Source organism: Oryzias latipes, chromosome 10, assembly GCF_053564925.1.
Source record: "Oryzias latipes strain Hd-rR chromosome 10, Olatipes_Hd-rR_3.1".
Classification (NCBI taxonomy): domain Eukaryota; kingdom Metazoa; phylum Chordata; class Actinopteri; order Beloniformes; family Adrianichthyidae; genus Oryzias; species Oryzias latipes.
This window is the reverse complement of record NC_136246.1, coordinates 19,884,288-19,897,305: the sequence shown is the minus strand read 5'-3', so window position 1 is coordinate 19,897,305 and position 13,018 is coordinate 19,884,288. Positions and strand designations below refer to the sequence as shown.

Here is a 13,018-nt window from a genome sequence, read left to right as displayed (position 1 = left end):
AAAATGTATTCAACAGTGATACAAACAATAAAAAATTTATTCAAGAGTGATATTTAAACTCATTAAAACATTTTATAATACAAACATAGCAAAATAAATAAACCATATTTAATATATAATTGATTTTAAAAAAAGAACACATTCTGCACCAAAAAGTACAGGAGCATTTTGAATTCAACATCTAGCAGGGGATCCTGCAGAAAAGGTAAAGCCTTTAGCCCCAGATCAGCATGGGATCTGGACAGGAAGGCCTCCAAAACATGTACAATCACAACAAAATTAATAAATTATTTCTTTTAACATATAGTTCATTTTTATTAAAAAAAAAAAAAATCAGCATAAAAAAAAGACAAGAACATTTTGAGTTTAATTATGACAGATATCTAGCAGGTAATCCTGCAGATAAGTTAGAGACTCCTCCACATGAAGAGGTAAGGCTTGGTCCAGATCAGCCTGGGATCTGGACAGGAAGGCCTCCACAGCTTCTCGGACAGCAGCCTTTGATACCATGTCATGCGGCTTGTAAACTGGTGGGCCTGCTTTGTCGCTTTGTTTTCTGTAGGAGCTGGACAGGTAGCCTGATAAAAAAACACACACACACACACTATAAACTTGGACAATCGAGTGCATACAATTTTTTTACCAGTAAAAAAAACGAATACATAAAATTATATTTCCACAACAGTTTTGGGAGTTTCCATCTCTATTTTGCCTTGTTTCCCTATAATTTAAACTGTATATGCTTTCCTCAATAGTGGCAAATAAAAGAAACTTTTAGAACTTAATGAGTATCTAAAAAATCAATATTAAATAAAAGAAAGACTGTCAACAAAATCTATTTTTTGAGAGACCTACCCATTGATTGGTCTAAAACACAACTTCCTGGTTGACTTTTGTCTCCTCATTCAGGATGACGTTTAGCTCCACAACTAATCTGTTTCCTCTTTCATCAAGCCATTTATTTTTAATGTACTTCTAGAGAACCTGTTTTGGCTTTGCCACCATCATGTTTGTGCCACATCCATTCCCAAAGCAATATACAGCCATAATAAAGATCAATGGTTGTTTGCCTGTCTGTTGCTTTAGCTGTCATGTGACTCAGGAAACAAAAACACAGTGGGAATTCTTCCTGATTTCTGGAATTTCTCAGTGTAAAAAGAAAACAGGCAAACATTTTCAACACTTTGCTGAAATCAGAAATTGTGCAGTGTACAGCACCTTGCAAAAGTATTCACCCTCTTGGATGTTTGTTGCTTTCATAAATCATTCAATAAAACAGACAAAAATTTACTAGAAAAAAAACTTTAATGTCATTGTGAAAACAGATTTCTACAAAGTAAAATCAATGAAACAAAAATATGAAATGAAATATAATTTTTTGCATAATTATTCACCTCCTTTTAAATTTAATGTTCTAATTCAATGGAAGTCCATCCAATTAGTGCCAATAGTCTCACAATTAGTGAAATGAAGATCACCTGAGTGGAGTGGGTGTGTCCCAAGTGACTGAGTTATAAAACAGCAGTCTATGAAGGGGCCAGATACTGGTGGAGCGGTATTCCTGGCTACCATTTCACCATGAAGTCAGAGGAACATCCTAAGCAACTCAGAGAAAGGGTTGTTTAAAGGTACGAGTCAGCGGATGGACACAAAAACGTTTCCAAGGCATTGAACATCCACCAGAGTTCAGTGAAATCAATCATCAAGAAATGGAAGGAATATGCCACGAAGGTGAATCCGCCTAGATCAGGCCGCCCTCAGAAACTGAGTGACTTGTGAGAGAAGCCAGCAAGACCCCTGTGGCTGTGCATGTAGCATCTGCTGCCCGGGTTCTTCACGGGTCAAAGCTATGGGAGAGTGGCAATGAGAAAGCCACTGTTGAAGAAAAGATTTGAACTCGACCAGTCCGCCTAAAGGCATGTGGAAGAAGATTCTTTGGTTTGATGAGACCAAAATGGAGCTTCTTGGCCATCAGACAAGACGATACGTTTGGTGGAAACCAAACACTGCACATCAAAAATACACCATCCCCACTGTGAAACATGGTGGCAGTAGCATCATGCTGTGGGGATGTTTCTCAGCAGCAGGCCCTGGAAGGCTTTAAAGATAGAGTGCAGAATGAATGCTGGAAAATACACTGAAATCTTGGAGGACAATCTTTTTGGTCTGCAAGAGAACTACGGCTTAGGAGGAGATTTCTTGTCCATCAAGGCAATGATCCAACGCACACTGCAAAAGCTACACAGGAAGGGTTTAAAAAGAACCAGGTAAGTGTTCTGGAGTGGCCGAGTCAGAGCCCAGACAGAAATCCCATAGAGTTTGTGGCTGGACTTGAAAAGGGCTGTTCATGCCCGGAATCCACGCAAAGATGAATGGAGCATGAAGAAATCTGTTTTCACATTGAAGGTTTTTTTTATTTATCATTTTTTAGTAAATATGTTTGAGGAAAGACAAATTTTACTGACCACAAGTGTGTCTATGAAAGCAAAAAAAGGGACAAACATCCAAGGGGGAGAATACTTGTGCAAGGCGCTTTAGAAGGAACTTGGCTACTTTTGTTTTTGATTTGTAAGTATTAGACTAAAGTCAAGCCAAGTTTGCGATTCTTCGTTTCCTTCCCCCCTAAGTCTTTGTAGCGTAAATCATTTTAATAAAAAATAAATTCATAACCCCACAGAGACACAAACACAAGTCTATTGTGATAGCAGTGATAAACTACACTCTTGAAATGTTAAAAATATTTTGAGATCATTAAACAACACCCATGCTGAAGGCATCATTTCATTGTTAGAGCGGTGCAGTTTACTTTCAACAGAATACATGTTTATTTACCACCAGCTCACCTTTCATTGCTTTGTTGTAGCTGAGCAACAGCATCCACAGCAGATGGACCAACTCTTCCCACTTCAGCCACCTTTCTGTTCCGTCCTGTTGAAGACGATCACAGTCTAGTTCGGCCAGCAAATGCCTTAGGTTTCCTTACTCCCTCCATTTTTATTTCATTTATTTTTTCCTACTCTAACAAACACGCTGTGATATTTCAATGAGGTAAATCGGTGTTGGATATTTACCGTGGGGTCTGGGGCCAGAGTGCAGTTCTTCATAAAGTGAAGCAGTAACGTGAGGGACATGGGCACAGCAAGTTTTTGGGGGCATGCATAGTCCAGCAGATGTTCCAGCAGCTTACATCTCAGCAGTTTGCTCTGCAGGCTGTCCAGCAGCAGCATCCTGCAGACCCCAAACAGATGACAGACAGGCAAATTAAAACGGATGCAGAAAGGGGGAATCAGCCTTTAGAGACCACCAAATACAAATTAAACTATTTGATTATGAAAGCAACAACCTCAATAAATCTATTATGTGTCCTTTGTCTAAACTACAAGTTGGGTATCACTGCCGAAATGCTGAATTCATTTTATTTCAGTTAACACCTCAGTTTGTTTATCTTTCCATTCAAAAGAAAAACATTACTTGGTAATAAAAACAGCTTTCATATTATTTATGATGTACACCCAAATAGTGGTACGGCAAGTAGTAAAATAGTTTCTTCCTCCTCCTCCGACGTATCATTCTTTTAAACCCAACTCTAAATTTGATACAGTTTAAAACCCCAAAAATCTGCTGCTGTTTGTCTGCTGGGTGAAGGGCAGTGCAGACAGAGACAGACTCAACCAACTGGTAAGAATAGTCAGTAATGTGCTGGGCTGCACTCCAGACTACAAGCTAATACCCAAACAGCTTGTTTTTACCCAGGCTAACATCCTTTAGGAGCAACAGCTCCCATCAGACTATGGAGACTCAAAGAAGCTCCTTCAGGAATAGAAACGTGATGTTAAAAAGAAAAGTTATTTAATTGCAGTGATAATATTTAAACACATCTATATTTTTCCATTTTCTTTTTTAAAGTTATTCCCATCCTTTGCTTACCTGCGTGCTCTCAGAGGAGCGTCACTGAGGAGCATGTGGAAGAGCTCCTGAGACAGCTTGGCAGAGCTCAGAGCAGGACAACGGTCCACCTCCAGAGCCAGGGACAGCATCTTTTGGAACATGCAGACTATTCTGAAGGGAAACAAAGAGACGCAAACCTAAACGGACGTTTCAGATGAAGCATCAGGTAAACCTTAAAGCTCAAAACACAGACTTTTAAATTCATTGCTCTTCAAAAATAACCTTATTTGTTCTTCTCTCTTTCTGGCAGCTCCCTCATTTGCTCCATGTTCTGTTGAATTCATGATGGCTGAAAACAACCACTTAATAACATCCCTGTAGAGAAATAAGAAAAAGAAATATGGTTTGTTACAGGGGTTACAGTTACATAGGTCACGGTATGGCAATGACATTTTTGAAAAACTAGCATTAAAAAGTGAGCCAATAATTCGATAAACACGGAAGAACTGTGTGAGGACATTTCAAATTATATTAAAGGAGCAGCAGACTTTTATTAGGACGCTGAAAAAATCCTGTTTTAAAGATTATAATTTGGTGCAAAATAAAGTTTAAAACCACAAGAAGATATTATAAAAAATGTATTAGTTTATATGTAGGAAAGTCTTTTACAATTGTTTGTTATTTTATTTTGAAACACAGGTTTTAGCAAAGTCATATAATTAGATGGTTAAAATGTACTTTTAGTCAAATAAACTGAAACTAAATTAACTTGTTTATTTCTTTAATGATCTTGTAGTTAAGTAGAAAAGAAATTACCTGAAAAAATGCTTGTTGTAAAAAAAAAAAAAAAAAAAAAAAAAAAAAAAACCAGTAATTGAAGTACTAAGTAGATAATGTTTAATAAAATGTCCACAGCGTTTAAAAGAAAACACTAAAGCAGAAAAATGAATGAAAACACTTCCGATAGTTGGGGTTTAAGGCTTATAGCTACATTCACAAAACAGCCTTTATTTTGAATTTTCTACAGATGAAACATTAAATATTTTGTTAAAAATACAAGAAAAATACAAGATAGAAATGTAATAGTAGCTCATTTCTTATTTAGAGCTGTACAAAATAATTGATTTGGTTGATTATTCCAATTTTCCTTTTTCTTTTTTGGGAAAAAGAAAAAGACTTCAAACCAAAAGTTTGGATTTTATCTGAAAATACCCAGGCATTGAAATTATTTTTTCCTTAAAGCGCAGCTCTAACTTAGTGTGCTTGGCAAAGCAAATACAAAGGACAGCCTCTTTTCCAGCACTGTGTCATGAAAATAACTGCTTCATACAAGTCAGTTTGTTCTAAAAATGCCTATTTGAATAGCAAAACGTTTGCAACAATGCATCAGTGTTCATAGCAGCTGTTAGTGGAGATCATCTTTCAGAAATCTGCTCCAAACTGCTAATGGTCAAAGAATTATCAAGAAAAAGTTCAACCAAAAGCTAAAAACCTGTTGAGAAATGACAGATCAGTCGTACACGTTTCATAAAACAAGTAGCTTTAGGCGTTCTATGTGGGGATTTGGTTTTGTCTTCCCTTGGAAATATGACAATTCAGTCTTATGATGACTATCAAAGTTATTTTAGCGCTCAAGTTCTGACAGGAAACAGGAAATATCGGAGCTAGTCTAATTTGGTTGGTAAAACAATCATCCTATGAGGAGAGAAAAACCGTTTCAGTCATCTGATATGACGCGTTTCAGACATCATGCTGTCAAACTCACCTGACCCGAGGAAACTGCTGATCACACGACAGCGTCGCCTTTGCGAGGGAGTGGCTTAGAGAGGATGAAGACCGTTTGAGATAGAAGTCATCCTCCAAAGTCTGCACAATGTACTCCAGGAACATGCACACAACCTCACCGCCACGCTCCCTCCTCTGGTCCTTTTTGGAGATGCATGAGGGAAGAGAAGACTTTGCTTCATTGAGGCATAAAATAGACACTATTTTAATCAGCATTTCTTATTTTGTCCCACTTTTTGCTGCCAACTATGAAGTACCTGATTTGACATTATGGATGTAAGTAACTCCCAGTCCCATGGAACGCTACTTTTAGTGGCTGTGTGGTGTCTGTAACAAAAAACTGTAATTAAAACTCAAATTTTGAAAATAGGAAAGAAAAAAGATTTGACAAAATGCCAGATAAAGCATTAACAACACCATTTCCTGCTTATTTATACCTTTGGGTCCTCATCAGCAGGTTGAACGCCTGCACACAAAGGTAGTATGGACACTGAGGGTCAAGCAGAATCCCACGCAGCAGGTGCACCAGGATATCTTTGGGTGGGTAATAACCAGGCTGCAGCAGGTCAGACAGGAGCTGCAAGGTGCTCTCTGGGTAGCACTCATCGATGGTGCTGTACACCAAGCTCAGGCTCTGACGGCACAACACTTCGGGGGTTTCCAAGCTCTCACTTTCGTCCTCATTCTGGAAAGCAAAATGGACAAACAATCAGAAGACATGCTCAACGTTTAGCTAGGTGTGAAAACGAGAGCAAAACCTTCTCACCGAGATGTGAGCGTGTCTGGCCATCACCCTCCTGAGGAAGGTTGGACACACGTAGCGCTTGTCCTCCGTGCTGGCTGTGGTGAATCTGCCCTCCTCCCCCGTGTCCTCTCCGTCACTGTCCCCTCGCCACAGCAAAGACACTGGACTGTCAGGGCCTAAATCTCCATACTTCTCTGTCTCCAGCTGCCACTCGGGGGTTTTTCCAGCCAGTGCATCGCCGCAGACTTTGTCACTTTGGCTGTCACAATCCAACGATACTGGAGAGAAAGACTCCAAACAAGAGTTGGATCCGGTTGTTAAGGACTGTGGAGAAGAGACATCAGAGGGGGAGCTCTGACTGCATTCAGCTTTTTCTGATCCTGCTTGTTTAAGGTTGGAGCCGAGGGCGTTCCTTTGGCTTTCATCTTGAGATGACGGGGTAGAACTTCGGGACGAATTGCACTCAGATAAGAGGAAACCATCTTCATTAGTGTTCTGCTTTCCTGGAGTTGCGGCAGAGCTTTCTTCCCCAGGGTTCGAAGAGTCAACCAGACCCTGGAGTTTTTGAGCTTCGTTCTCAAGCAACTGTGCAACTGCAAGTCCCTCAGTCTTTTCTTCAATGACAGCTGCTATGGGTTCCCTCAAATTATCAACATGTTTTAATGCTTCATCTTTAGAGTTCAGCTCTGTGCAATGTAGCGGCATCTCAGAAGGACTGTCTGACCGCACAGAAGGAGTGGATCTTTTCAGCTCAGTGACACGACACTCAAGAAAAGGTGAGCGCAGTAACTTCACAACTGGCGTTTCAGGACAAATACTTTTTAGAGGTTCTTGTTCCTCGCGTTGACTTGGAGAATTCAAGCGTCTCTGTTTTGGCGCATGTGGAGTAAAAACTAAGCAGTCTGTGGGAGGCCTTTTCAGCAGGTTGCGGTCGTCATCCTTTAGAAGTTTACAGTCACCCTTATCGTCTGGTTCCGGCGGATCGTCGCGTTTTGGCGATAAATTCTCCGTGTCCACATAAATCTCTTTGGCATTGCTTGCGGTTAAGTCGATCACAGACCTGTCAGTGGAATTTTCTCTGTTGTGCAGCTTCAGTTTCGGAAAAGACCACCTTGGATCTGTGAGGTCAATAAAATGCTAGAAAAAAAATACACAGAAGAAAAATGAGAAAATACAGAAATATAGAAGAAGGCAACACAAACCACATTCTGACAATGAAGTTCTGACCTAAAATACATGCTTTGGTCCGTTTTAGAATGAACACAAACACTTATTTTGGAAAAAGTAAACCCATACGGAAAACATGATTGGGTTTATTTAGAAAGTCACATCGTACCAAAGCTAAAAAAAATGTTTCCATTTAGAGCTGCAGTTGTTTCCAACAACTAGAAAAATTGAATTACTGCTGATAAACTGACAGGTAAACTTTAACAAAAATTTGAGAGGAAAAAGGGTTTTCTTTGCCACATTCATTTTGGTTGATCAAAAGTCTTAAAGAAACAATGTACAAATCTATCCCGCTATTTTGATAATAGCCCCAAATTGTAGAGAAAAAAAATAGACATGCAAAATTAATTTACTTTTGATGTTAACGTTTCAGCATATCCCTTCAGGGGCCGCCTCACCAAGTCAGCTTCCACTGATTCTGACCAGAGGTTTGGCAGAGATTGTCATGCCGGATGCTCTTCCTGACACAACCCTATAGTTTATACAGGAAGACCCAGACTTGGGCCCCTTTGTGGCTACATAGGCAGTAGCACAAAGTGTCTTGCCCAAGGGGCCCACACTGTTTTAAGCTCATCACACCCCCTGGGAAACAAACCCTGGTGTCCCACGCACCAGACCTACACGCAGCGAACTGAACCATCCAGCCACTAGGATCTTGAAATCATTCGCCTGAAACCAATACATGTCTGGGCAGAGCAGCATTTCCTGTCCTGGTCCTGCATTGGTGTGTCAAGCTGATGTTAATATTAGGATTCTGGAGTCTGACTTCCTGTGTTTTCCCAATGACTAGTCTGATTTGAAGGAAAATGACTACCAGGCAGCACTTTCATGAAACTCAATGTAGAGGTGAAGCATGAGCAAAGGGACGGAGGATCCAGACCATATCCTAGAAAATTCTGAAAGAGGGCATTAACCAACTCTCCTCTCAGCAAAGAAACTGCAAACAAAAATCTTTGTTTTCCATAATTCATTTATCCCCCTGATGCCTATTGATGCAAATATGTATCAAACCACTTTGACGCCAGATTGACCTTGATTTTGTATCTACTTCAAATCCAGGGTTGTGTCAGGAAGGGCATCCAGCATAAAACACTCCAAAAACCAGTGTGAATCAGTGAAAGCTGATCCCCTGAAGGGATTTGCTGAAAAAGATGAACAGCATCAAAGATAAAGGAATTTTGAAAGTTGGGACTGTTCTCAAAAACATACACAGATAAGGAAAACTGACCAAAATTAGGGAGGGATGCAGGGAGAACTAGACAGTAATAGATGGATTATATGAGGTAGCTGTGAAAATGTAGTTTCTATCATGCATTAGCTATTTATTTTTGCCTTTAATAACACCCAAACTTAGCAGCAATTGCAATTTCTTATGAATCGCTTAAGGTTTTATTACATAATGTGACATATCGGGATTATTATTCCTCAACAAGTCATTGAGAAAATCAAAATAATTAAAATAATGTTGAAAAAATTGGAAAATGAGTTTGGAAAAACTGCATTTGAGTACGGTAAATATCCTCAAAAAAAAACTTTGAGACTACTGACACACGAAACTCGACTATTACCTGGTGAAAATAGCAAAACTTTCAGTATTACTCACACACACAGGGAAGTTTGTACCTTCAGCAACTGGACAGTTCAGGACGTATTTTGACCGTGACTGTTTTTAGCAGTTTTTTGTTTGTTTTTAGCTTTAAGCTAGTTTTTAAGCATCAATACACATCACGTGACTTACCGGTGGAATACTGACGTTTTTCGCTTCCAGGTCCACTCGGACTTCAGACAGCGGCAATTTGACGCTGAACTTACTAAAAGAACCAACTATCTCCACATCAGAGTCGTCGGAGCTCAGGCTAATCACATCCTCCATTTCTCTGGGGTCAGTTGGTCCGTGTACCCTCCTACCTCTAAGGCTACGGGATCGATACCCCGCATGCGCGAATCGTTTTAGCTTCCGTCCTTTTCTGCACTTTTCGTCGCACCGCAAGTTCATCGGTAGTTCTTTTTACGAGTAAATTGTCTTGGGCTGGAGCATTAACAAAGCCGCGAAGCATACAAGCAGCAGCATGAGCATCCTCTTTCAGTTCCAACCCTCAAATTCATTGACTCTGAGGTAGCTTCTACAAAGAGTCGGAGTTTTCTAATGCTGGATTGCATTCAACCGACAGAGTTAGCGGGTATGAAATCCAAAGGTCACTGATCTTTTGCAACAATTGAGTCTATATATTAGATAAACGACAAACTGGCTGTACATGTTACTAAAACAAGGAAGCAACATTTCCACACTTCCTTTTTTTTCATTTGTTTTGATTTGTCTAACAACCAGCGCCCCCCCTGCTGTTGTGGGGTGGAACTACAGAGTATGCCTTAAAACTGGGTTAAATGCAATCTTGCTGTTAATCCAAGTGTAAAGTAATATTTCCTCAAATTAACTAATATTAAAAAAAAGAGTAACCAATAAAAAAATACAACAAGGAGTATTAAGAATACAAAAAAGACAATGTCATATAACATTTTTCTCTATAAATACAAAAAACAACAAAACAAAAATGCTGTTGATCTACGTGACATCAACAAATGGAATCGATTAAAAAAAATTCTGAATAAATTTCAATATGAAAGTACTTGATTATTGAAATGTTTAATCTATTTTATATGTATTTTTGTATACATCCAATTACAAAAATGTGACTTATTGTTGGAGTTAAATTAAATTTATACCTTGAGGTTTTATGCAACATCATTCATTTCTGCCGTTTTCCCAGTCTTTTGAGTATTAATTCACCATTTTTATTCGCACATCAGAGTGAAAGATACTACTATTGATGCAGTACATTGTCTTGGTTGAAAGATTTTTATTTATTTTTCTAAGATGTAGCTGACCTCTTTCACATGTTAGAGCATCAATGCTTAATGAACCTTAAAGTAATTTCAGGCAATTGCATGTTTTCTTCATCATAAAGTTTTATCACAACATAACTTTGCTGAATTTTACAGCACTTGTTATCCAGTGTTTGAAGTAATAATTGACTCTTAATCAATTCAGTATCTAGGATTCCTCATTAGTGTTTTTCTATGAAGGGTAACCAACCAGATATTGACTCCAGAATATATGTCATAACCTGATAACAGTGCTTCATATTTTAAAAATACAGTGATAAATAATGTTTTGATCACTGAATGTGTCGTAGTTTTTTCATAATCTTTAAAATGTATTTGTGACAAATTTCGATAATGGAATATTATTCTTTGTTTCAGATTTCTTCCTTTGCTAAATTTGGCTGATTTATTATACTCAATGTAAAATAAATCCATTCATTTAATATCATGTTTGATAATCACATTTTTGCACTTTTCCAGTTTCATATTAAAAAATCAATGTACAGACTTTACCATCCATAAATAAACCAGCACTGAAGTCCCCTGACTTTGTGTGCAGTCACATTTTTTCACCACTGGGGTGTACTCAGGCTGTGCAAAAGATTCAGAAATGTGCAACAATATTCATTTATATATGGACAGGGCAGGTTTCAACACATGAATGTGTTTACCATGGAGGTAGCCAGTGACAAAAATGTATACAAACAGCCAATATGGTATAGTATCCAAAGAATAAGCATTAATATTATAGGCTAAAAAATGTTACTGATATAAACATTTTTTAAATTATGTTTAGAATTGTTTTTATCTTTACATCAACTTTCACTAAAATCATACAGACTGACAAGTCTATTATTTGATAGAAAGCTGTGGAACGGCCCGGTGCCAAACAGTCATCCTCTGATGGGGTTGTGACAACATTTCTCTAAATTAACATAAATCTATTTTAAATGTTGCTGTTAAACAACTTTGTGAGTTCAAGCCTTTCCTTCTGCATGTGCAACATGTTTTCTGGGAAGAGAGATCATATTTTTTGTGCTTGTTTTTCCAAAGAAATGTATATTTTTTTCCCCCCTTCCAGTCTCATGTAATTGGATGAAACGGGTTATTAACCTCAAACGTCTACAATCATTACACGCTGTGAGGAATATCAGGCAGGATGACTCATCGCAGGCAGACACACACAACCTCCTGACACCTATTCAGCAGTACGATGGCTTTATTAGGGTACTTAATACGTAAAGACTGTGTTTATGCCTGTGTGCTGCCTGTGCCTTGGAAATCATCCTTTTCTTTTTAGCATATGAACGCTGGCGCACACATGCTGCACTTTGACAACAGCCTGTACTCCAGCGTCAAGAAACAAATTATTGTTGGAGTGCTAATGTCAAAGAAGCCGCAGAAGATGACACTAAGTCCTCCTTTGAGTTTAGTTTTGTCTCATTTTTTCTTCAAACTTGAAGAGGGGGAGAACAGGTAGGGGGCGGAGGGGGTTGTGAAATTCAAGAAAAACAGTCTGTATACTGCGCAGCGCTAATTTGGACAAGAATTTGAAATATTTCTGCAGCTAAGCGTAAAGTCTCTTGTTTTAAAACCTGAACAAAAGGCTTATTTGTGTTCATTAGCAGTTAATTGCATTGGAAGGCAGCGATGTTTACCATGAAGCCAGCTGGCTTTGGAAACAATTATGGAGATCTGTGACGTGGAATGGGCTAAAATAAGACAGATGGCTGAAGGAAGATTCCAAATGTTTAACATAAATGTCACCTTAGTACCCTTTTATTTTTTTATTTTAATAAATACTCAAAGTGTGTGTGTTTTTTATTTAGTAAGAAATGAAGATATTTGCAGGTTAAGATTTCAGAATTTGCTGCCTGACCAAAGGATTGACTTGATTTACTTTGGATTTGTTAATTTTTTCTGTCTACAGTTAATTTACTTCAATTGAATAATAAATACCTCATGCAAAGTACTGTTGCATTTTTTCCCACTAATGCGAGGCACCTGCATGAGCAGAAATGGCCGCTTTAACCACACCGGTGTACTTTCTCACTAGCGTTTAAAGAGTATTAGTCTCACTCCAGTTGAGATGACATAAGCTCTGTGAAGCAAAGAGCCCTCTCTTCCTCAGACAGTTTGGACTCTTCATAGTCCATTAAACCCACAAGATGCATTGCATTGAGATCAGACAAAAAGCTTTACACGTCATGAAAACAGGTTTTGGTTACAAAAAAATTCTTTTGATGATCATATTTAAATTGCCAGACCATTGCAGTTAATCTGAACAAAAAACAAAATTAGAAATACAACTTAAATGTGCTGAGAAGAGCTGGAGTGGAGTGTATTTCTTATAGAAGTACAGTACAGGATGCACTTCTGTAAACCTATTAGAGGCAGAAGTTTTTTATAGGATGGTCTGCAGAGGCTTCTCTGCCACTGCAGCACACAATAATTAGACCCATCAAGTCTTGGGACGTTCCACTAAACTTG

At 38.5% G+C, this 13,018-nt stretch overlaps 1 protein-coding gene across 1 annotated transcript; it reads right to left on the bottom strand.

Annotated features, from left to right (window-relative positions):
• Window positions 1-19: 19 nt before the first annotated feature.
• Window positions 20-12,819, bottom strand: simc1 (SUMO interacting motifs containing 1). Its single transcript, XM_004073475.5, has 10 exons — window positions 9,384-12,819; window positions 6,440-7,555; window positions 6,111-6,358; window positions 5,931-6,000; window positions 5,654-5,814; window positions 4,171-4,263; window positions 3,928-4,059; window positions 3,072-3,228; window positions 2,844-2,928; window positions 20-578 (listed from the first exon to the last, which is right to left on the bottom strand). The coding sequence occupies exons 1-10, from the start codon at window positions 9,639-9,641 to the stop codon at window positions 367-369; spliced, it is 2,532 nt and encodes an 843-aa protein (XP_004073523.1). The 5' UTR covers window positions 9,642-12,819; the 3' UTR covers window positions 20-366.
• Between the last annotated feature and the right edge of the window lie 199 nt (window positions 12,820-13,018).

Excerpts from the sequence above, each read along its gene's own strand:
- simc1 (XM_004073475.5), bottom strand. The coding sequence starts at position 9,641 with ATGAACTTGCGGTGCGACGAAAAGTGCAGAAAAGGACGGAAGCTAAAA. Across the intron at positions 6,359-6,439 it reads CCAGACACGCTCACATCTCG|AATGAGGACGAAAGTGAGAG; the intron begins GTGAGAAGGTTT and ends TTTGCTTTCCAG. Across the intron at positions 2,929-3,071 it reads CTCTGGCCCCAGACCCCACG|GACGGAACAGAAAGGTGGCT; the intron begins GTAAATATCCAA and ends CGTCTTCAACAG.